This window comes from Pristis pectinata, chromosome 37 (assembly GCF_009764475.1).
Source record: "Pristis pectinata isolate sPriPec2 chromosome 37, sPriPec2.1.pri, whole genome shotgun sequence".
NCBI lineage: Eukaryota > Metazoa > Chordata > Chondrichthyes > Rhinopristiformes > Pristidae > Pristis > Pristis pectinata.
The window spans coordinates 7,494,837-7,519,613 of NC_067440.1; the positions used below are offsets into that span (position 1 = coordinate 7,494,837).

Here is a 24,777-nt window from a genome sequence, read left to right on the forward strand (position 1 = left end):
ACTGGCCATCCAATGTCCAATCCTATTGGTCATTTCAGGTGTCCATTATCACTGGTCATCCAATGTCCAATCCCATTGGTCAGTTTAGGTGTCCGTCATCACAGGCTATCCAATGTCCAATCATAATGGTCAGTTCAGGTCTGCACCAACACTGGCTTCCAACGTCCAATCCCATTGCTCAGTTCAGGTCTCCATCAACACTGGCCCTCCGATGCCCGATCCCATTGGTCAGTTCAGGTGTCCATCATCACTGGCCATCCAACGTCCAATCATAATGGCCAGTTCATGTCTGCACCAACACTAGCTTCCAATGTCCAATCATAATGGTCAATTCAGGTCTCCCATCATCACTGGCCATCCAATGTCCAATCCCATTGGTCATTTCAGACCTCCCTCCAGTTCAGAGTCTGGCCAACAGAGGGAGGGTGTCCGCTGGAAGTTTCTGATGAGGGGGTTTGTGGAGAACCGTGGGCTGAACTTCCAACGGGAAGCGTTGGTGTGGAGGTAGTCAGAAGTAGTGCGGAGTGGGGCTTGGGATCAGCCCAGGGGTGGGAGGGGCTGAGGGAGGGTGAGGAAGGGGCTGGCTGGTGAGTGGCTGGGGTTGGGGGGGACCAGCGATTGGGAGGTATGTGGGGGCAGAGAGGGGCGGGGTTTGAGCGTGGGAGGGGCGGGGTTTGAGCGTGGGGGGGCGGGGTTTGAGCGTGGGAAGGGTGGGGTTTGAGCGTGGGAGGGGCGGGGTTTGAGTGTGTGGGGGTTGGGTTTGAATGTGGAGGGTGGGGTTTGTCTGTGGGAGGGGTGGGGTTTGAGTGCGGGAGGGGTGGGATCTGGTTAGGGGAGTAAGAGTGGGTCTGTTTGAAGGGGGTGGGGGCATTGAGGGGTGGGGGTTAATTGAGGGAGCGCGGTGGGGAGGGAGGGAGGTTGTGATGTCCCAGTGGGAGAGGGGCGGAGTGGTGAAAGAGACCCCCGCAGGCACTCTCCCACTTCCCTCTCCCTCTCCCTCTCTGCACGGGCAGGGGTGCTGGGATCGTGGGGTGATTACCCCGCCCACAACACCTACACACTCTGCCACATGTGCCCACATGCATCCCTGGCACTAACTGGGCATTTCTGCGCCAGGTGCGGGAGGCAGTGCATGGGGTCACCACAGAGGAGTGCCAGGAGGCTTTGCACAGCACCCACCTCGATACACAGAAGGCCATCCAGCACTTAAAGGTGAGGTTGTGGGAGGGGCGGGGGTGGCACAAAGGGGAGGGAGGGGGTGAGGGGGGTGGGGTTTGAGAAAAGGGGGTATTGGGTGAGCAGTGCTAAGGGGGATGGGAGGGGGAATTGGGAAGGCTGGGGGCACCAGATGAGTGGTTGGTACAAGGGGTGGGGGAATTGGGTGAGGAAGTGGGGCTATTGGGTGGGGAAGGGAAGCATTGGGTGGAGGGCGAATTGGGAAGGCTTTGGGGTGGGCTGGATTGGTCAATGGCACAAGGTTGAAGGGCATTTGGTGGAGGACAGGAGCCATTGGGTGGGAGGGAGGATTGGGAAAGCTGGGTGGGGGGAGCCTGAATGGTGAAAGGGTGAGGGGGCATTTGGTAGTGGGGGGTATATTGGATAGCTGAGGCCATTGGGTGGGCAAGGGGGGGCATTGGTTGGGCAAGAGGGGCATTGGATAGGCGAGGAGGAGTTGGGGAGGCTGGTGGGAGCCAATCTGGTCGATGGTCAAAGGGCAAAGGGGCATTTGGTGGTGTGGGGGCGTGGCTGCCTCCCTGATTGTGATTGGTGGGAAACCCCAGTCGGTGACCAATCCACACGTCGGAGGCGGGTCCACGACCGGGAAGGCGGCGAGCACCTCGAGGGTCTCCTGCCGGGACCCTACGGAGGTCCGACATGCAGAGCAGGAGGAGGGATCCATTGCCACCCTTCCCCTCGGGCACCTGATGTGGCGGGGTATGTGGGCCCCACCAGCACACAACGAGTCATCCTCGCCCACCGAAAACTCCGGGAGAAGGGCGGCCAGGGAGAGGTCAGACCCGATGAAGGGTCTCCACCCGAAATGTCAACTGACCACTTCCCTCCACAGACGCTGCCCGACCCGCTGAGTTCCTCCAGTGTTTAGTGCGTTGCTCCAGATTCCAGTGTCTGCCGTCTCCCGTGTCTCCGCGTGACCACGTTTCTTGCTTACTTGAGCTGTGCCCCAGTAATGGTGGGGTCCCGGAAGGAGATGAGTTGAGGGGAGTGCGATGAGACATCAGATGACAATCTCTGGTTCCCGAGTCTCCTCGCCAGAAGAAAAGATTCACCAGGATGTTGCCTGGATTTGGGGGTTACAAGGAGAGGTTGTGGAGACTAAGACTTTATTCCCTGGACCGTAGGAGATTCAGGGGTGACCTGATAGATCATGAGGGGCACAGACAGGGTGAAGGCACGTCGTCTTTTTCCCCAGGGAGGGGGTGCTAATAACAAGAGGGCAGAGGTTTAAGATCAGAGGCACGAGATTTAAAAGGGACATCAGGGGCAGCTTCTTCACGCAAAGGGTGGTGCGTATTTGGGACGAGCTGCCAGAAACAGTGGTTGAGGCGGGCACATTAGCAAAGTTTAAAAGCCGTCAGGATAAGTCCACGGATAGGAGAGGTTTAGAGGGCTAGGGGCCAAACATGGGCAGATGGGACCAGCTTGCTGGGCAACACCGTTGGGCCGGAGGGCCTGCTTGCATGCTGTATGACTCTATCTGTCCGTCACCCAGCTCCAGGCTCTAGCGATGGATGCAGGGAGGAGTTTGGTCTGTTTATCTGACTCCATGTTGCCTCGTTCTCCATTAGATCCAACAACTGTACAACATGAGTCAGATGACCTGGGAGGAATGTCAGCACATCCTCCAGGAATTTAACTGGAACCTGGAGAACGCCAGCCAGTTCCTGCTGAAGAGGAGTGTGAGTATTGTCAGCAGGGGAGGGAGGCAGGCAGGCCTTCGGCCCATCAAGTCCCTGCTGACCGTCCAGCACCAAAGCTGGGTGGAGCGTAGGGTCGGTGGGTCAGTCCCAAACCCGTGAGGAATCAACTCATCCCAGTCCAGGCTGCTTGAGGTGGGGAATGCTGGGATAGTGGATGACACCCCCCCACCCCCCCACCCCCCCCCCCCCCCCCCAGCGAGGCCGGGGAATGCTGGGATACCGGATGACCCCCTCAGCGGGGCCGGGGAATGCTGGGATACTGGATGACCCTCTCAGCTGCCTGGTGACAACTGGGTGCAAGGGTTAAGGGAGCGGGCAGGATAACTATGCCCCCTCCACTGGACTGGGATCACCCAGGTGAAATGCAAGAAGATGTCATCCATCACTCCACCCATCCAGCTTTACAACCTGTTGTGTGGGACGGCTCTGTGCAGCGCTCTCCATCCTCGGTTCCCAACGTAAAGGGGGGACAACCACCCTGTGATGTCCCTGTCCTGGGAGTATGTGACGGATAGTGTAGAGGGAGCTTCACTCTGTGTCTGACCCTGGGAGTGTGTAATGGGACAGTGTAGAGGGAGTTTCACTCTGTGTCTGACCCCGGGAGTGTGTGATGGGACGGTGTAGAGGGAGTTTCACTCTGTGTCTGACCCCGGGACTGTGTGACGGGACAGTGTAGAGGGAGTTTCACTCTGTGTCTGACCCTGGGATTGTGTGACGGGACAGTGTAGAGGGAGTTTCACTCTGTGTCTGACCCCGGGAGTGTGTGATGGGACGGTGTAGAGGGAGTTTCACTCTGTGTCTGACCCCGGGAGTGTGTGACGGGACAGTGTAGAGGAAGCTTCACTCTGTGTCTGACCCCGGGAGTGTGTGATGGGACGGTGTAGAGGGAGCTTCACTCTGTGTCTGACCCCGGGAGTGTGTGACGGGACGGTGTAGAGGGAGCTTCACTCTGTGTCTGACCCCGGGAGTGTGTGATGGGACAGTGTGGAGGGAGCTTCACTCTGTGTCTGACCCCGGGAGTGTGTGATGGGACAGTGTGGAAGGAGCTTCACTCTGTGTCTGACCCTGGGAGTGTGTGACGGGACAGTGTAGAGGGAGCTTCACTCTGTATCTAACCTGAGCTGACACTGTCCTTTTTTATATATAAATTACAAAAGCAAGTTTATAACAAGGACTACAATACAACATCAAACTATTGCAAACTACAAAACTAAACTTCAAATTACAACATTACCATCCTGATCCGGGATGCATTCGATCCCCTGTGGTGCCCAGTGGTCCCAGAATGGAACACCTCCACGGTGCCCGTGGACACTGTGTGTTCTTTCCCCAGGAATACCTGGGCATGGACATACTCCCGGCTGTCACTGTCCATTTTTGTTTACTTTTCCAAAGGAGGTTTATTCCGTGATTACAGCGCCACATCATTACAATACTACAGCGTTCCACAATTCACACTACTTACAGCCAACAAATTATTACACAGTTATCCTTATCCAAAACGTACTCGAGACCCTGTGGTCTGTCCCTGCCCTTTTTTTAATTACCTTTATTACAAAATACATTCTACAATACTTCAAAACTACAACAAACACGCAGACAATAACAGTGACTAACACAGTTGATAACACAAACTAAACTAAGTTAAAATATTTCCTTCTCTACCAAGGATGGGACTTATCCCCTGCGGTGCCCAATGGTCCCGGAACACCTCCATGGTACCTGCGGACACCGCATGCTCCCTCTCTATGGTTACCCGGGCACTGACATAACCCTGGAACATCCCTAGGCAGCCCGCCCGGGTGGAATTCTCTGCTACCCGCTTCCGGGACCCATGGATAGCTAACTTAGCCAGCCCCAGGAGCAAGTTTACTAAGACATCCTCAGCCCTCCTTGCCCCCCCCCTCCCCTTTATCACGGATGACCACAGATGAACAGGTTGGGGCTAAAATGCAACCAGAAGACGAGGAGCAGATATGCGAAATGGGGCTGCAACCTCGCACACTCCATGTACATGTGGTACACGGTCTCCTCCAGTCCACAGAAGCGACAGTCGGCTGGGAGATCCATGTACAAACTACCTGTCCCTGCCCAGGAGTGTGTGACGGGATGGTGCAGAGACCTCAGTTTCAAGGGGGGGGGTTCCCAGTGGGAGTTCCTCTATGTGGGAAACTTTCCCCTTCTACAATGGGGACCTGTGTTACATAGAGTGGTGCCCTGTAACAAGTTTTTAAGTTGCTGCATAGATCCCCCAGCCTCCTGTCACTTCTACGGGCTGGAAGAGACTGTGTATCACATGGTGTGTGTGAGGTTGCAGCCCCTATTTACCTATCTGAAGGGGCTGCTCCCTGCCTTCTGGCTGCACTTTAGCCCCACCCCACTAATATCTAGTCACCCGGTGTGAAGGCGGGGGGCGGGGGTGGTTCAGGAGGGGGACGTCCTGGTTCCCTTGCCCCTGGGCTTGGCCAGACCGACCATACACGGGTCATGGAGGCGAGTAGCCGAGCCAACAGACTTCCCGGGGTTCTGTCTGCGCCTGGGTATCCCTGGGGAAAGAGCACGCGGTGTCCACGGGCACCGTGGAGGTGTTCCGTTCCAGGACCATTGGCACCTCAGGGGATCGACTGCATCCTGGATCAGGACGGTAACATTGTAATTTGAGGCTTAGTTTTTGTAGTACATACAACATAGAACAGTGCAGCCCGCGATGTTGTGCTGATATTTATGCCGTGTCCTCCATGCATATCCTTTCAAAATAGTAGTGTTGTAATAAACTTGCTTTAGTGGGGGGAGAAACACTTCAGTTTCTTTGGACATTTTCTGAAGGCACTTTCTTTGACTTGCAGTTAAAATCATGAAAGTTCCACAAAGGACATTGGAGGAAACTGGTTTCAGCTCCGAACTGGACGACAAACCTCCGAGGGGCGTCTGTTGGGGACGGACTTGAGCCCCAAACTTCCAAGTTGTGCGGCTGAATTGACAGCCCTGCTCCATTTCCCGGCAGAGTATCACATGGGTAGCTGCGTGCTGTTTCATCGGACAGTCCCCGAAAGGGGGGAGGGAGTCGTGACGGCAAGAACGCGGGAGGTGTGCGGGGTAACGGCACCACCGCCCTCTCGGAATCCGCTGCTGCCCATGGGATCTTTGGCGCCATGTTGTGCGACGTGATTGGTTCGGATGGAGTGGGGGGGGTTGGGGGAGAGCACACGGTTTGTGGGGTTGAAGTTGTGGCCTGTGTCACATAATCCCAGGGGGTCACCTGATCCAGAACGGTGGCCCGTGATTGGTGGGGTGTCTTCGTCCCAATGGCAGAACCCTAGGGGATAGGCCGATTCCCAGCCAATCTCGGTGATCTCTCCTGCGCGATCTACAGCATGGGTACAGGCCGTTTGGGCCACGCCAGTCCTTCTGGCCCACAATTTCTTCCTGCCACTCTACCCGGTTCTGCAGGGGTTAAGGTCCTGGATTAGAAGTCGTTCTGAACCATTCAGCTATAAGGCAAGAGTTTAAATCCCACCCAGGCAACTTGGGGATCGACAACCTGCTGGAGGGGTTGGTCGAGGAAGAGAATTTTAAGTAAACGAGCACTTGAATCGCCAAGGTATAGAAGGCTACAGGGCAAGTGCTGGAAGGTGGGAGTAGTATCGAGACACACAGAAAGGGAACAGGCCCTTCGGCCCAACTGGTCCGTGCCGACCAAGATGCCCATCTAATCTAGTCCCATCTGCCCGTGTTTGGCCCATATCCCTCGAAACCTTGTACCTGTCCAAGTACCTTTTAAATGTTGTTAATGTGCCTGCCGCAACCACTTCCTTGGCAGCTCGTTCCACATACGGAGCACCCTCTGGGTGAAAAAGTTGCCCCTCAGGTTCCTACTAAATCTCCCCCCCTCACCTTCAACCTACGCCCTCTAGTTAAGATTTCTTTATTAGCCACATGTACGTCGAAACACACAGTGAAATACATCTTTTTGCGTAGTGATTTGGGGGGCAGCCCACAAGTGTCGCCACTCTTCCGGCGCCAACATAGCATGCCCACAACTTCCTACCCTGTACGTCTTGACTGTACGTCTGTAGTTCTCGACTCCCCAACCCTGTGCACACTCACCCTGTCTATGCCCCTCATGATTTTATACACCAATCTTATAATTGATGGTCAACATGTTCTCGGTGGGCTGAAGGCCCTGTATGACTTGATAATCAAATGTTAAACAATTCTGGAAATAAAGCTGGCCTTAAGCTAGTGGATTGCTGTTGGAAGCCCTTCTGGTTCACTGATTGGAGGAGATCTGCCTTATTGGAATTGGTTTATTATTGTCACTTGTGCAGGCTGGTGTCCGTGATGTGCTGAGCTGTGTCCACAACTCTCTGCAGTTTCTTGCGATCACGGGCAGAGCAGTTGCAAGGATGCTTTCTATGGTGCATCGATAAAAATTGGTGAGGGTCGACGGGGACATGCCAAATTTCTTTAGCCTCCTGAGGAAGTAGAGGTGCTAGTGAGCTTCCTTATCTTACCCAGTCTGGCCTCTGCAGGACCTGGTTGACTTCGAGCCCCTCTCAGATCAAGGGGAGATTCAGAGATGGGAAGAAAATGCTGATGCATCTATCAATGCGAGCATTTTGCATTCACGAGATGTGTACGCAACTGCTGTTTCCAGCATTTACTCCCCGTACCTGATGCTCCCAAGAGACTGAAGGCACCGTTGACCAAACCAGGTGAAGGTGGAAATTTCCCTCCTGAGGAAATCAGTGAACCAGATGTGTTTCTACAATGATCCATAGATTAATAGTAACCATTACCAAGGTTGGGTTTCTTTAAAAATAAATCCAGGTTTGTTTAACATTGAATTTAACTTCCACCTGGGTAGGATTTGAACCATATCTCCAGATCGAGGGTCGTGGTCTCTAGTTGTTTCCCCACTACACCACCAACCCTCGCCCTTTCAAGATGGCCTCTCAGTTCCCACGTTTAGTCTCTGATCTCTCCCTGTCCAGAATTAACAGCGGCGGGTCTCGCTCTCTGCTCCGAGACAAGAGCGCTCTGGGTTCGAGCCCTGCTTCCCAGACGTGTGCAGATATAGGGTGTGGGGAGTGTGGGGGGTGAGTGTGGGGACCGGAACCTCCTTCTGTGTGAAAGTGATTGGGTGAAATCGAGCTGGCTGTGTGTGTGTCTTCATGTGTGAGTGTCTGTGCGTGCGTGTGTGCGTGTGTGTGTGTGCACACCACTGCCTAAACAGTTACACAGATAATTCCCTGTAACTTAGAACAGAATGTAGACCAGTACAGTACAGCACAGGAACAGGCCCACCATGTCTGTGCCGACCATGGTGCCAATCTATCTAATCCCATATGCCCGCACATGATCCGAATCCCTCCGTTCCCTGCCTGCTCCATGTGCCTGTATAAATGTCTCTCAAATGCTGCCATTGTATCAACTGCCCTGGCAGCCCGTTCTAGGCACCCACCACTCTCTGTGAGAAAACTTGCCCCACACATCTCCTTTAAACTTACCCCCTCTCACCCTAAACCTAATCCCTCTAGTATTTGACATTTCCACCCAGGGAGAAAGATTCTGACTGTCTACCCTATCTAAGCCTCTCGCAATTTTATAAACTTCTAATCAGCCTCTGCCGCTCCAGAGAAAACGACCCAGGTTTGTCCAACCTCTCCTTATAGCACAAATTCTCTAATCCAGGCAGCATCCTGGTGAACCTCTTCTGCACCCTCTCCAAAGCCTCCACATCCTTTCTGTAACGGGGTGACCAGAACTGCACACAGCGCTCCAAGTGCGACTGAACCACAGCAGCAACATGCCTTCCTGACTTCTACAGGCAATGCCCTGATCGATGAAGGCAAGTACTCCGTACACCTTCCATACATATTCTCCCCACATTCCCATCAACAACCCCCCCCCAGGTTCTCTCCCTCACCCACACACTAAGGGGACAGTTTACAGCAGCCGATTAACCCACTGACCCCGTACGTCGTTGGGATGGGCCTCGGACAGTTAATGGTATACAATTTTGTGCACCGCATTTCAGGACAGCAGACTTACTGGAGTGTCGCCAAGGATGAGGAGGGGTTTGAGAAACCCTTTTACACTGATCCCCTCCTTGCTAGAACACAGAACAGTACAGCACAGGAACAGGCCCTTCGGCCCACAATGTCTATACACATACACACACAGCGATGAGAGAGGTCGGAATCGAACCAGGGATCCCTGGAGCAGGAGGCAGCAGCTCTTCCAGCAAGACCAGCATTTATTGCCCATTCCTGGGCAACCCCCCCCCCCCCCCCCCCCCCCCCCCCCCCCCCCCGCCGGAAGGTGGTGGTGAACCATTTCCCTGAACCACGTGTCCCACCAGATACCAAGGAGGGGGGAATGGGATTCCAGGTGCCTGATGCCTCGTGACCTTCCCCATCCAGGGGCTTGAGTCAACCTCTGGAATTCAAACCCCTCCCAGAAACCTCTCTCCCGTGGCCAATGCTCCTGCCTTCCACCAAACCAACCTCCAGCTCCCTCTGTCAGGTCTACCTGGGCCTTTTGACATTGTTTTGATAGCCGTCACGTCTTATTTTTTTGAATAAATGTATCTCATTGAATCCACTGGTCATTTTAATTTGTCCCATCGATTCAAGTACCTGAGTACCTATATCAGCCATTACTGAATGCCACATTGTTAAGCAACCCCTCCTCCTCTCCTGAGTCCCGATGGAGGGTCTCAACCCGAAACGTTGACAATTCCTTCCCCCTCCACAGACCCGTTGAGTTCCTGCAGCATCTTGCGTGTTGCTCCAGATTACAGCATCTGCAGACTCTGGTGTCTCCCCTCTCCCTCTGTTCTATGTCGGTCGGGATCACTTTGAGGACCTCCTTGCATTGTAGCAATGTAGAATTGGGCAGGGTGCACAAGAGAGACAGCAGACACTGGAATCTGGAGCAACACAGGAGGTGCTGGAGGAACTCAGCAGGTCAGGCAGCGTCAGAGTTGGACAGGACTAGTTTGCCGCTGTGGTCCTAAGACACAACAAGGGTGCTGTACATCAATGCAGGCTTTAAGTTTATTAAAGAACGCTCGTTGTCCCAACACCCAGCATCCAACACCCTCTGGACTTTGGAAGTGCTGGACACTCAGATTTTCCAGACTATTGGATGTTATTCCTATTAATTCCCAAGCACATTGTTATTTTACTTTTTTTTACGTTATGCAGCCGTATCATAAATTTTACACTAAATCCGGTGAACCTAAAGGGAGCGGAGAATCTACAGCACTTCAGGAAGTGGAGTACACGCCCCTGCCTGTATCAGTGGTGCTGAGGTGGAGATGGCTGAGAACTTCTAGTTCCAAGGGGTAAACATCACCGATAGCTTGTCCTGGTCCAACCACATGGACTCTATGGCCAAGAAAGCTCACCAGTGCCTCTACTTCCTTTGAAGGCTAAGGAAATTTGGTATGATTCTTAGCAATTTTTACAGATGCATCATAGAAAGCATCCTATCTGGATGCACCACAGCTTGGTAGGCAACTGCTCTGCCCAAGACCACAAGAAATTGCAGAGAGTTGTGGACACAGCTCAGCGCATCACAGACACCAGCCTCCCCTCCGTGGACTCCGTCTACACTTCCCGCTGCCTTGGGAAAGCAGCCAACATAATCAAGGACCCCTCCCACCCCGGTCATTCTCTCTTCTTCCCCCCCCTCCTGCCGGGCAGAAGATACAAAAGTCTGAAAGCACGTACCACCAGGCTCAAGGACAGCTTCTGTCCTGCTGTTATCAGACTCTTGGACCTCTCACACACTAAAAGATGAACTCTTGATCTCCCAATCTACCTCGTCGTGGCCCTTGCACCTTATTTGTCTACCTGTACTGCAATTTCTCTGTAATTGTAACACTTATATTCTGCATTGTTTTCTTTTTACTACCTCAATGTACTGATGTGTGGGATCTGTCTGGATGGCAGGCAGACAAAGGCTTTTCACTGTATCTCGGTACAAGCGACAATAATAAACAGATACCCCAGCTCCAGCTGCAAACCTGCTCACATTCCTGACTTCTGGAGCTTCAGATCCCAATCCCGGCCACACGCCAAACCCTCAGCTCCCATTCCAAACTAATGGGTGAGTCAGATGCCGGGCTATCAGGATTTCTGAACAATTGGATGCTGGATTATCGGAGTTTTACTGCGAATTGAATCACGTTATTATCGTACACAGAGAGGGTAAGTGAGAAATTAAGTTCGAAAGCCGCTAGTGGCTGCTGTCTTGCAAAGCCGATCACTGTCTGGTCTGGTTCGCTTCCAGGTCCTGCCTGTTCACTAAAATCTACAAAAACACCAACTTCTAGTTACAAGGCATCTTTTGAAGGCAAAAGCTAATGTAAGAATTTTTGGGAAAATTTTTGGTGAGAGAGATAGATTGTAAGGAGTATCTTTAAGGAGATGGAGAAATCTAGGGAGGGAATTTCAGAGGTAGGGACAAAATAGCTAAAGACACAACAACAAACGTGGGACATAGAACAGTACAGCACAGGAACAGGCCCTTCAGCCCACAATGTCTGTGCTGACCATGATGCCAAATTACACTAATCCCTTCTGCCTGCACATGGTCCATACCCCTCCATTCTCTGCCTGTTCATGTGTCTAAGAGCCTCTTAAACACCACTATTGTATCTCCCTCCAGTCTCCGCCCCTGGCAGCACGTTCCAGGCACCCACCGCTCTCTATGTACCCCACACACCTTCTTTAAACTTTCCCCTCTCCACCTTAAAGCTATATCCTCTTGTATTTGACATTTCCACCATGGGGTTAAAAAGACCCTGTCTACGTCTCTCATAATTTTATAAACCTATCAGGTGATTAAATCTGAGGGCCACAATGGATGCAGTGCAGAGCTTGGAGCATTGTACGCCCAGAGGGGGTTGCAATCAAGACGTTACACACACACACACACACACACACACACACACACACACACACACACACACACACACACACACACACACACACACACACCCCTCCCCTCTCAAAGGGTGACGTTGTGCTGAAGGGGCTTTTAGGAGGAGGATCCTGTTCCGCCATGCAGTTAGATTTCTTTTTCTGACGCGATGTGGGCTTCACCAGTAAGGCCAGGGTTTATTGCCCATCCTTAGTTGCCCCCCCTGGGAGGTGGTGGTGGGCATCTATAGTGCAATGTTTGGGGGGAACTTGTCCACAGATGTTAACCCAGCCTGGGCCCATTGTTTAACTCTTTAGGTGCCAGTATCTAGTGAGCGCTTTCTCCTCCTCGACCGGGAGCAGAATGAGAACGGTGGCCCCGACTGTTTCGTACAGTAACGATCTAACTATCCACTATCCGACTATGCTGAAGTCCCGACGGCTCAGTGTCTGGTTCACCCTACTCACAGTCTGCGTATCTGTGCTTCTGTCAATGTCAGAGTGTGGACGGTGTGCAGGCGTGTGCATGTGAATGCATCTGTGACCGTGTGTGAGATGCATGTATTAAAGTGCATAGTGTGTGAGAGGCTGTGTAAACGTGTCTCCGTGTCAGATGATGCATGTGCATGAGTGTGTTTGTGTGAATCTGTGTCAAGAGTGGGGTTCCTTTGTGTGTGTCTGCATCTGCCAGTGTGTGTGTGTGTGTTTGTGTGACAGTGTTTGTGTTTTTCAGTGTGCATGTCAGTGTGTGTGTGTGTGTGTGTGTGTCAGAGTGTGTGTATTATTGTGTGTATGTATCAGTGTGTTTGCTTGTGTGTGTGTGTGTGTGTGTGTGTGTGTGTAAATGCCCCTTCTGCCCCATGCATGCCTCCATCTCCCCTTGATGCCACCCCCGGCCACAGCTGACAGCAGCTTCCCGGAAGATCCCAGTACTGGGTAGGGAGCTGGCAGAGAGAGGGAACGCCGCCTTTGCCTGTCAGTCCGGAGGAGACGGGAGGAGTTGGCCAGACTTTCCCAATCTCCAGGCACCCCGCAGCGCTTGACAGTTTTCCAGAGGGAAGGCAGGAAATCACAGCCACTTTCTGGTGCACAGCCAGATCCCATGCACAGCCGGGTGTCAAAAATAATCTAAACTGGGATATTGTGTGCAGTTCTGTCACTGAAGGAGGCGATTAAGGAATGGATTAGGGAATGTGATTAGGGATTGGATAGGCTGGGACTGTTCTCCCTGGAGCGAAGGAAGCTGAGGGGTGACCTTAGGGGTTTATAAAATCACGAGGGGCATTGATAAGGTGGATGATCACAGGGTAAGGGAGTATAAAACTAGAAGGCATGGGTCTAAGGGTTAAAGGGGATTTGAGGGGCAAGGTTTTCACCCAGAGGGTGGTCAGTATATGGAACGAGCTGCCAGAGGAAGTGGGTGAGGCAGGTACATTAACAACATTTACAAGAAACTTGGACAGGTACGTGGATAGGAAAGGTTTAGAGGGATATGGGCCACATGCAGGCAAAAGGGACCAGCTTAGATGGGCATCTTGGTCAGCATGGACCAGTTGGGCCAAAAGGCCTGCTTCTGTGCTGTGTGACTCTGTACTTAGAACATAGAACATTACAGCACAGTACAGGCCCTTCGGCCCACAATGTTGTGCCGACATTTTATCCTGCTTAAGATCTATCTAACCCTTCCCTCCCACGTAGCCCACCATATCTCTATTATTCATGTGTGCATCTAAGAGTCTCTTAAATGTCCCTAATGTATCTGCTCCCACAACCTCTGCCGGCAGTGCGTTCCACACCCACCACTCTGTAAAAAAAAAACTTACCCCTGACATCCCCCTTATACCTTCCTCCAATCACCTTAAAATTATGCCCCCTCGTGTTAGCCATTGTCGCCCTGGGAAAAAGTCTCTGACTGTCCACTCGATCTCTGCCTCTTATCATCTTGTACACCTCTATCAAGTCACCTCTCAGCCTCCTTCTCTCCAAAGAAGAGCCCTAGCTCACTCAACCTATCCTCATAAGGAATGCCCTACAATCTAGGCAGCATCCTGGTAAATCTCCTCTGCAGCCTCTCCAAAGCTTCCACATCCCTCCTATAATGAGGCAACCAGAACTAAACACAGTTTCTGCAACTTTATTAGTTATAAAAAATATTGGAGGAAATAAGTGTTGAGAATTATTCAATCTTGCAATGAAGATGAGGGTCCCAGGGGCACAGCCAATCGGAGTCCATCCCCCTGCCAACTCGAGCCATTAGTGAGGGGGTTCATGGCTGGTCAGGGTCCCCATGTCCTGTCTTATCCTGAGTCGAACACCATTGTCTGGTGGAGAGGTTCGGATCCCACCCGGGTACCCAGGAGGGGCGGTGAGGGACGCGGAGCTCCAGTCGAACACATCTCGGAAGCCCGGAACGTTGGGCCTGGGGTGGGGGGGGAGGAGGGGGTCCCCCCACCCCACAGCGGGGGCCACGTCGCCATCCAACAGAACCATTCTAGTCCTCGGTCTGTGGAGGAAGGTCAGATTGGGAGTCGGGAGAGGGAATCCTTTTGTACCAGTAGGTGGGAGGTTCCCTTGGACGGGCTGGGATGGTGGGTGGTCACCATCTCCCCTCACTCCCTGGCTGCTGGCTGTCCAACGACCGGGCTCCTCAATCCACCCCTTCTGCTCACCGATCTCCCTCCTGCCTCATTATCACCACCGCCCTCCCTTGGTTGGCATCACCCTTTCTAATTTTCATTTGTTCTTGGGCTCCAGAGTCGCTCTGCCCCGCTCCTCCCCAGGTACTGTACCTCTCCCCTTCCTGCACTCTCACCACAGCCACACTCACTCCTCTCGTCCTGCACTCTCCCCTCTCCCCTCCTTCCGCCACACTCTCCCAAGCCCTTCCCTCTTTCCCCTACCCCCTCCCCTCTCCCAACTCCCCCTCCCTTCCCTCTCTCCCCAAACCCTATCTTCCTGCACTCTTTCCAAACCCTTCCCTTTCGCCCCTCACTCTCTCCTCGCCTCTTTCCCCCTCTCCCCCCAAATCCCTCCCTCCTCCACTCTCTTCCCCTTCCTCCCCCACACTCTCCCCGCCTCCCTCACTCTCCCAAACCCTCCCTCTCTCCCTGCCTTCCCGCAAACCCTTCCTTCCCACCCTCCGCCCTCTCCCCTGTCGCCCTCCCTTCCTCATCTTCCACCGGGTTCTCTCTCCCTTGTTTTTGGAGCCAGAAGAGACGGGCGTGCTGTTAGTGTTGGAGAGGCGCAGACTCGGTCATCAGACCCTTGACCACGTTAATTAACCACTGCGATAACATAGGCTAGTGCGGGGTGTCCCGGTACACTGATGATAGGACGCAGGGTGAGAGAATGAGGTGGGGGGGGGGGGAGGGAATGCAAAGTCACAAGTGGTTGGGAGAAAGAGAACCCTTCCTCAGAAGGCTAAGGAAATTCGGCTTGTCCCCGACGACCCTCACCGATTGTTACAGATGCATCACAGAAAGCATCCTATCCGGATGCATCACGGCTTGGTACGGCAACTGCTCTGCCCGGGACCGCAAGAAACTGCAGAGAGTTGTGGACGCATCCCAGTCCGTCACACAAACCAGCCTCCCCTCTGTGGACTCCGTCTACACTTCCCGCTGCCTCGGCAAAGCGGCCGACATAATCATGGACCTCTCCCACCCCGGACATTCTCTCTTCTCCCCTCCCATCAGGCAGGAGATACAAAAGCTTGAGAGCACGTACCACCAGGCTCAAGCACAGCTTCTATCCCGCTGTTATCAGACTCTTGTACAATAAATATCCCACAATCTACCTCGTCGTGGCCCTTGCACCTTATTGTCTGCCTGCACTGCACTTTCTCTGTAACTGTAGCACTATATTCTGCATTCTGCTTTCCTTTTGTACTGCCTTGACGTACTTATATGTTGTATGATCTGTCTGGATGGCAGACAGACAGAAGCTTTTCACTACATCTCAGTACATGTGTCAATAATAAACCAATTACCAGAAAATGCTGGCTACACTCAGCAAATCAGGCAGCACCTGTGGAGAGAGAAACAAAGTTAACGCCTCAGGTCAAACACCCTTCGCCCAAACTTTGATTCTCAGAGTGTCTTCCACCTGCAACATTAACTCTGTGTCTCTCTCCACAGACCTGCCTGACCTGCTGAGTGCTTCCAGAATGTTCTGCTTTTGTTTCAGCATCTGCAGTTTTCATTTATTTTTCATTTATCTGAGTCTTGTTTACTTCGGGAGGTAGAGAAACATCAATGTAAATGGTGAGAAAGTAGTACGAGTTGGCAGATGGAGAGATTTCATATTTCATATATTCTTACAACATAAAAGGAGGACATTCGGCCCCTCGAGTCTATGCCGACTGTCAGAGCAATCCTATCAATCATATTCCACACTGAATTCCCCATAATCCATTCTCCCCACATTCCCATTAACTCCCCCCAGATTTTACCCCTCACCCACACACCAGGGGGGCAATTCAACAGCGGCCGATTAACCCACCGACCCCGCACGTCGTTGGGATGTGGGAGGGAACCAGAGCACGCGGGGGAAAGCCACACGGTCACAGGGAGAATGTGAAAACTACACACACACACACACGCACGCACACACACAGAGGCAGCGCCGGAGGTCAGGATCGAACCCAGGAGTAAAGACAGGAGATGTGGCAGGAAAGTAATATTCATGCCTCCTCCTCACATGCAGAGAGAAGCCCCATAGTTTGAACCACGAGGCGTTTCTCGCTCACTGGGAGATCTTGCGTGATCCACCCCTGACACGGGTGTCAGTTCCTGCTCTGGTGCCTGAAATTGGGCAAAGAACTCGGGAGCTTCAACTTTGGTGTTTAAACTCTCAACAAAACAAGGGCCCCGACCTTCAGAAGGTGGTGAAACTGGGGCCTCACTTCAGCATTGCACCGTCCCCACAGCCGCTTCAATGTTACACTTCAAAGTGTCAGCCAGAGTTGGTTTGCAGGCCTGGGAATTCTGCACTGCACCTCTTGTACTGCTGATCAAACAGTCCGTGCAGACACTGCCCCAGTCACCCTTACACTGCCAGGTACTGTGGTCAGTGATTAACCCTTACACTGCCAGATACAGCGGTGTGATTAACCCTTACACTGCCAGGTACTGTGGTCAGTGAGTGACCCTTACACTGCCAGGTACTGGAGTCAGTTATTAAACCTTACACTGCCAGATAGTGGTCAGTGAGTAACCCTTACACTTCCAGGTATGTAGTCAGTGATTAACCCTTACATTGTCAGATACTGTAGTCAGTGATTAACCCTTGCACTGCCCATTAAAGTGACTGTACAGTGATTAACCTTTACATTGACCAATAAACAGTAGTGATTAACCCTTACACTGCCCAATAAACTTACTGTACGGTTGCAGTGATTAACTGTTACACTGCCCAATAAACTGACTGAACAGTAATTAACCCTTACACTGCCCAATAAACTGATTGTACAGTGATTAATCCTTACATTGACCAATAAACAGCAGTGATTAACCCTTACACTGCCCAATAAACTTACTGTACAGTTGCAGTGATTAACCGTTACACTGCCCAATAAACTGACTGTACAGTGATTAACCCTTACACTGCCCAATGAACAGACTGTACAGTGATTAACCCTTACACTGCCCAATGAACAGACTGTACAGTGATTAACCCTTACACTGCCCAATGAACAGACTGTACAGTGATTAACCCTTACACTGCCCAATGAACAGACTGTACAGTGATTAACCCTTACACTGCCCAATGAACAGACTGTACAGTCACACACAGTGAAACATTCACCCTCCCCACTGCACCGGGTCCTTGCTCCACCCTCCAAGGAGAAGTGTCAGGCAACTCAGTCCCAAGCAGGAAACCCAACCCCGACCCTCACTCTCGCGTGGTCCCACCCACCCCGCTGGGTGAACAGGATGGGTGGATGGTGAGGGGCGTGCGGGGAACACCACCAGAGGGTGTACCACATCTCCCCACCCTCCTCACCTGCCCTACCACCATTTAGTTCTGCACAGCTGGGCCAGCGGACTGGGTCGGCGCTGCGGAGCGGGAGACGTCGACCTTCAGGCCAAAGGCCAGCATGGTTTCCGCCACAGTCCACAGACTAGGAGAGGCGTACCGCCACGCGGCCCTTTGAGCCCTTCCTACCCCGCCATTCAGTACAATCCCATGCCTCCTCTCCCCCTCTTTCCCAGTTCCCCATCGCCCTCGATCTCCCGATCTTCCAAATATTTATCCCCCTTTAATTCCCCCCCGGTGATCCCACCTCCACAACCCTCTCCAGGGCAGAGACCTCCCCCCTCTGTGAGAAGAAGTCCCCACACACCTCAGTGTTAAATGACCACCACCTCACCCCATCCCCTCGATTGAGACTCTCCCAACCCCTGGAAACATCTCCACACTGACCCTTTGGATCTGATGTAGAGAGGGTCCATTTTTGGGAATGGTGGCTGCGCCTGGTGGTTTTTTTTGGGGGGGGGGGGGGGGGGGGGGGGGGGGGGGAAGAGGCAGCGAAGGACCATTAGAAGTAACAAGCGTGGCCGGTACGCCTCAGTCGAGCCGGTTCCGTCGCAACAGCTGAATAGCCAGATCTCCCCACGCGCTCTCCCGCTGAACCAAAAGTCGAGAACGATCCTAGCGCACAATGGGATTGCTCCCGGGTTTTGTGTAAACTATTGTGAATTGTAAAGTTGGTGACAACTCGGTGCCCTTCCAACCTCCAGCAGTCCAAGTCAGGGTCTCTTCAGAAGGACATACACACACATGGAGCGCCTCCTCGCTGGCAGGACGAAGTTACTGCCACACTCCATCCCTCTGCGTTCTGCCCCTCCCTCGCTCAAAGAAGATGAAATCCTGCAGGAATAGGTAAGGAGACGTGTGGTTACCTGGCATCAGGTCAGGGACCTCCTTACAGTAGACGTTGGATTGACTTGTATAAAACTTTTTGGCTCGGCCGCACTTGGAGTATCGCGTGCAGTTCTGGTCGCCCCATTACAGGATGTGGAGGCTTTGGAGAGGGTGCAGAAGAGGTTCATCGGGATGCTGGCATGAACTTAAGGAGAGGTTGGACCAGATTTGGGATGTTTTCTCTGGATTGTTGGAGGCTGAGGGGAGACCTGATAGAAGTTTATAAGATTATGAGAGGCGTAGATAGAGTAGGCAGAATCTTTTTTCCGCAGGGTAGAAATGTCAAGTACTAGAGGGCATGTATTTAAGGTGAGAGGGGGAAAGTTTAAGGGAGATGTGCGGGAGCTGGTTTTTTTTTTACACAGAGCGCGGTAGGTGCCGGGGCTGGCGGTGGAGGCAGATATGATAGCAGTGTTTAAGAGGCTGCGTATGCAGGGGATGGAGGGATATGGATCACGTTTGGGGTCGTCTCTCCACTCCCCTGGCTGTAATGGTCTCCAATATACTTCCTGTTCGAAGGGCCTGTTCCTGTGCAGTACAGTTCTATGCTCTACAACTTGGATCAACATCTAAGGACAGACATTGGTGTGTTGGAAGCAGTTCAGAGAAGGCTTACTCGACAGATACCTGGAATGAGCAGGAGGTCTTCTGAGGAAAGGTTGGACAAACTGGGCTGGTAGCTACTGCAGTTCAGAAGAGTGAGAGGGGATTTGATTGAAGCACAAGCTCTTGAGGGGTTTAAACTAGTCTGGCAGGGGGATGGGAACCAGAGTGATAGGTCAGAGGTTAGTGCATTTAGTGTACAAGTAGATGCAGCATGTAGAGAGACTGTGAGGGAGGACAGGCAGTTGAAAGGGCAAAATTGCAGTCAGTTGGATGGGCTGAAGTGTGTCTACTTTAATGCAAGATGTATCAGGAACAAGGGTGATGAACTTATAGCATGGGTAAGTATGCGAAACTATGACATGGTAGCCATTACAGAGATGTGATGGCTGCCGGATATTCCGGGGTTTAGATGTTTCAAAAGGGACAGGGGCGGAGGTAAAGAGATGGGGGAGGGGCTTTGCTGATCAGGGACAGTATCACAGCTGTAGGAAGGGAGGATGTCCAGGAGGGATCGTCCACTCAGTGTGGGTGGAAGCCAGAAACAGGAAGGGAGCGATCACTCTATTGGGAGCATTCTACAGACCCCTCCCAATAGCAACAGAGACGCTGCGGAGCTGATCAGGAGGCAGATTTTGGAGAGGTGCAAAACTAAAAGGGTTGTTGTCATGGCTGATTTCAACTTCCCTAACATTGATTGGCACCTCCTTAATATAAAGGGGATAGATGGGGCGGAGTTTATTAGGAGTGTCCAGGAAGGATTCCTGACACAGTGCGTGGACAGGCCGACTAGAGGAGAGGCCATACTGGACCTGGTACTAGGCAATGAGCCTGATCAGGTTTCAGATCTCTTGGTAGGAGAGCATTTTGGAGATAATGACCATAACTCCTTGACCTTTACCATAGCCTTGGAGAGGGGAAGTATTTAACTGGGGGAGGGGAAATTATGATGCTTTGAGGCAGGAGTGTAAATTAAGAACAGATGTTATTGGGAAAGTGCACAACAGAATTGTGGAGGTTGTTTAGTGAGTATTTGCATGGGGTTCTGGATAGATTTGTCCCAGTGAGGCAGGGTAAGGATGGCAGAGTGAAGGAACCGTGGTTGACAGGAGATGTCGAATATCTTGTCAAGAGGAAGAAAGAAGCTTACCTGAGGTTTAGAAAGCAAGGATCAGACAGGGCTCTGGAGAGTTACAAGGTAGCCAGGAGGGACCTTAAGAATGGACTTAGGAGTGCTAGAAGGGGGCATGAGAAGGCCTTGGCGAGTAGGATCAAGGAAAACCCCAAGGCGTCCTACACGTATGTGAAGAATAGGAGGATGACTAGAGTGAGGGTAGGACCGATCAGGGATAAAAGAGGAAACATGTGCCTGGAATCAGAGGAGGTAGGGGAGGTCCTTAATGAATACTTTGCTTCAGTATTCACCAGAGAGAGAGACCTTGACGTTTGTGAGGATGGCGTATGACAGGCTGATACGCTAGGGCATGTCGACATGAGGAAAGAGGGTGTGCTGGAACTTTTGAAAAACATTAGGACAGATAAGTCACCAGGGCCGGACAGGATATATCCAAGGTTATTACAAAGCGAGGGAAGAGATTGCTGCGCCTTTGGCAAAGATCTTTGCATCCTCACTGGCCACAGGAGTAGTGCCAGATGATTGTTGTGGCAAATGTTGTTCCTTTGTTTAAGGAAGGGAGTAGGGATAACCCTGGGAATTACAGACCAGTGAGTCAATGATGGGCAAATTACTGGAGAAGATTCTTAGAGACAGGATTTATGGGCATTTGGAGAAGCGTAGGCTGATTAGGGACAGTCAGCATGGCTTTGTGAGGGGCAGGTCGTGCCTCACGAGCCTGATTGAATTCTTTGAGGATGTGACAAAGCACATTGATGAAGGTTGAGCAGTGGATGTGGTGTACATGGATTTTAGTAAGGCGTTTGATAAGGTTCCTCATGGAAGGCTCACTCAGAAAGTCAGGAGGCTTTCCAGGGATCCAGGGAAACTTGGCTGTGTGGATTCAGAATTGGCTCGCCCATAGAAGACAGAGGGTGGTGGTAGATGGAGCGTATCCTGCCTGGAGGTCGGTGACCAGTGGTGTTCCACAGGGATCTGTTCTGGGACTCCTGCTCTTTGTGATTTTTATAAATGACTTGGATGAGGATGTGGAAGAGTGGATCAGTAAGTTTGCTGATGATAAGTTTGGTGGTGTTTTGTATAGTGTAGAAGGTTGCTGTAGATTACAACAGGATATTGATAGAATGCAGAGCTGGGCAGAGAAGTGGCAGATGGAGTTCAACCTGGAAAAGTGTGAAGCGATACACTTCGGGAGATCGAATTTGAAGGCAGAATACAAGGCTAATGGCAGGACTCTTAGCAGTGTGGAGGAACAGAGGGATCTTGGGGTCCACGTCCACAGATCCCTCAAGGCTGCTGCGCAGATCGATAGGGTTGTTAAGAAGGCGTATGGAGTGTTGGCTTCATTAGTCGGGATATTGAGTTCAAGAGCCGTGAGGTGATGTTGCAGCTCTATAGAACTCTGGTTAGACCACACTTGGAGTATTGTGTTCAGTTCTGGTTGCCTCATTATAGAAAGGATGTGGAAGCTTTAGAGAAGGTGCGGAGGAGATTTACCAGGATGCTGCCAGGATTGGAGAGCATGTCTTATGAGGATAGGTTGAGTGAAGTAGGGCTTTTCTCTTTGGAGAGAAGGACGATGAGATGTGACTTGATAGAGGTGTACAAGATGATAAGAGGCATAGATCGAGTGACAGTCAGAGACTTCTCCCCAGTGTGACAATGGCTAACACGAGGGGACATAATTTTAAGGTGATTGGAGGAAGGTATAAGGGGGATGTCAGGGGTAAGTTTTTTTTTACAGAGAGTGGTGAGTGCATGGAACACACTGCCAGCAGAGGTTGTGGGGGCAGATACATTAGGGACATTTAAGAGACTCTTAGATAGACACATGAATGATAGAGAAATGGAGGGCTATGTGGGAGGGAAGGATTAGATAGATCCTAAAGCAGGATAAAATGTTGGCACAACATTATGGGCCGAAGGGCCTGTACTGTGCTGTAATGTTCTATGTTCTATGTCTCGGCAGGGTGGGTGTTTCCTCTTGTGGGAGAATACAGAACGAGAGGTCACCAGTTAACAATAAGGAGTTGACTGTTTAAGAAAGAGATGTGGTGAATTTTTTTTCTTGCAGAGAGTTGAGAGTCTTTGGAACTCTCTTCCTCAAAGGGTGGGGAAGCAGAGTCTGGGAACGTTTCAAAGGCCGAGGGAGAAGCTTCTTGTGAAGCAAGACGGTGAAAGGTTACTGGTGGGTGGGAGAGAATGTGAGGTCAGATCAGCTAGGAATCTACTGGATGGTGGGGTAGGCTCGAAGAGCTGAATGAGCTGCATAGTGGCGCAGCGGGTAGAGCCGCTGCCTCACGGCTCTGGAGACCTGAGTTCAATCCCGACCTCCGGCACTGTGTGTGTGTGTGTGTGTGTGTGCGCGCGCGTGTGTGTGCGCATGTGTGTGTGCACGGAGTTTGCACGTTCTCCCTGTGACCGCGTGGGTTTTCCCCGGATGCTACGGTTCCCCTTCAATGTCCCAACGACATGCGGGGTCGGTGGGTTAACTGGCTGCTGTAAATTGCCCCCCAGGTGTGTGGGCGAGGGGTAGGGTCTGGGGGGTGGGGGGGGGTGAGAGTTGATGGGAGAATGAAATGGGATCGGTGTAAATGGATGGTTGATGGTCAGCATGGCCTCAATGGGCCAATGCGCCTGTTTCAGTGGTGTGTGTCTCTGTGACACCCAAAGCGGCGAACTGTTCACCCACTTCACCCCGAATCCAATGTCCCATAAAATCAGCGTTTACCACAGGAGGCGATTGAACCATGGAGGGGTGTGTGTACCTCAGACACAGACTGTATCGGTGACAGATGGGTCTGTGTGTACCTCAGACACACGGACTGTATCGGTGACAGATGGGTCTGTGTGTACCTCAGACATATGGACTGTATCGGTGACAGACGGGTCTGTGTGTACCTCAGACACGGACTGTATCGGTGACAGACGGGCCTGTGTGTACCTCAGACACACGGACTGTATCGGTGACAGACGGGTCTGTGTGTACCTCAGACACATGGACTGTATCGGTGACAGACGGGTCTGTGTGTACCTCAGACACACGGACTGTATCGGTGACAGACGGGTCTGTGTGTACCTCAGACACATGGACTGTATCAGTGACAGACGGTCTGTGTGTACCTCAGACACACGGACAGTACAGGCACAATGGATGTGAGGGGGGTCTATGCCCATCAGGGAGAAGGGAACAGAACACAATCTCAGCCAGGTGCACAGCACCTAAGGGGCTGTATTCATCCCCATGGGACACAGTCCACAGAGCGCCGTGCGCCGATACGTACAATGAGAAAGCAGGCTCCCAACAGTGTGGCCTTCATCTTTACGTCCAGGTCCATCGGGAACTGCACGCCGAAATTATCCGCGTCTGTCAGAACCTCCTTGGCCAGACCACTCCACTGCTTGCTGATCCGGCCGATGTTCCTCGATTCATCCGGGGGCTTCACCTTTACCCGCATGGACAGGGGTGTGTGAGCAAAATACTGGTGCACCCCTCACCCCTCACTGTAACACTGATACACCCCTCACTGTAACACTGACACACCCCACACCCCTCGCTGTAACACTGACACACCCCTCACTGTAACACTGACACACCCCACACCCCTCACTGTAACACTGATACACCCCACACTCCTCAATGTAACACTGACACACCCCACACCACTCACTGTAACACTGACACACCACTCACTGTAACTGATACATCCCACACCCCTCGCTGTAACACTGACACACCCCTCACTGTAACACTGACACACCCCCACCCTCGCTGTAACACTGACACACCTCGCACCCCTCACTGTAACACTGACACACCTCGCACCCCTCACTGTAACACTGACACACCCTCACTGTAACACTGATGCACCCCACACTGTAACACTGACACACCCCACACTGTAACACTGACACACCCCTCACTGTAACACTGACACACCCCTCACCCCTCACTGTGACACTGACACACCCACACCCCTCACTGTAACACCGACACACCCCTCACCCTCACTGTGACACTGACACCCCACACCCTCACTGTGACACTGACACACCCACACCCCTCACTGTAACACTGACACACCCCTCACTGTAACACTGACACATCCCTCACCCTCACTGTAACACTGACACACCCCGCACCCCTCACTGTGACACTGACACACACCACCCTCACTGTAACACTGACACCACCCCTCACTGTAACACTGACACATCCGCACCCCTCACTGTAACACTGACA

General features: G+C 52.1%; 2 protein-coding genes across 6 annotated transcripts in view; one reads left to right on the forward strand and one right to left on the reverse strand.

Annotated features, from left to right (window-relative positions):
- Nucleotides 1-9,240, forward strand: part of LOC127586689 (activated CDC42 kinase 1-like) — a 65,175-nt gene extending 55,935 nt beyond the window's left edge. For all 4 annotated transcript variants that reach the window (XM_052044824.1, XM_052044827.1, XM_052044825.1 and 1 more), the window contains exons 13-15: nt 1,117-1,212; nt 2,808-2,918; nt 5,786-9,240. In XM_052044824.1, coding sequence (XP_051900784.1) covers nt 1,117-1,212; nt 2,808-2,918; nt 5,786-5,797 — 219 coding nt within the window. In that variant the 3' untranslated portion in view covers nt 5,798-9,240. The remainder of the gene's footprint in view (nt 1-1,116; nt 1,213-2,807; nt 2,919-5,785) is intronic.
- Nucleotides 9,241-18,364: 9,124 nt separating this feature from the next.
- The window catches only part of LOC127586694 (phospholipid scramblase 2-like), a 156,998-nt gene continuing 150,585 nt past the window's right edge, over nt 18,365-24,777 (reverse strand). The window contains exons 7-8 of one of the 2 annotated variants that reach the window (XM_052044840.1): nt 23,819-23,980; nt 18,365-18,742 (exon numbers count right to left, since the gene is read on the reverse strand). In XM_052044840.1, the coding sequence (XP_051900800.1) occupies nt 18,683-18,742; nt 23,819-23,980 (222 nt within the window). In that variant the 3' untranslated portion in view covers nt 18,365-18,682. The remainder of the gene's footprint in view (nt 18,743-23,818; nt 23,981-24,777) is intronic. The other variant, XM_052044839.1, reaches the window with a different exon arrangement.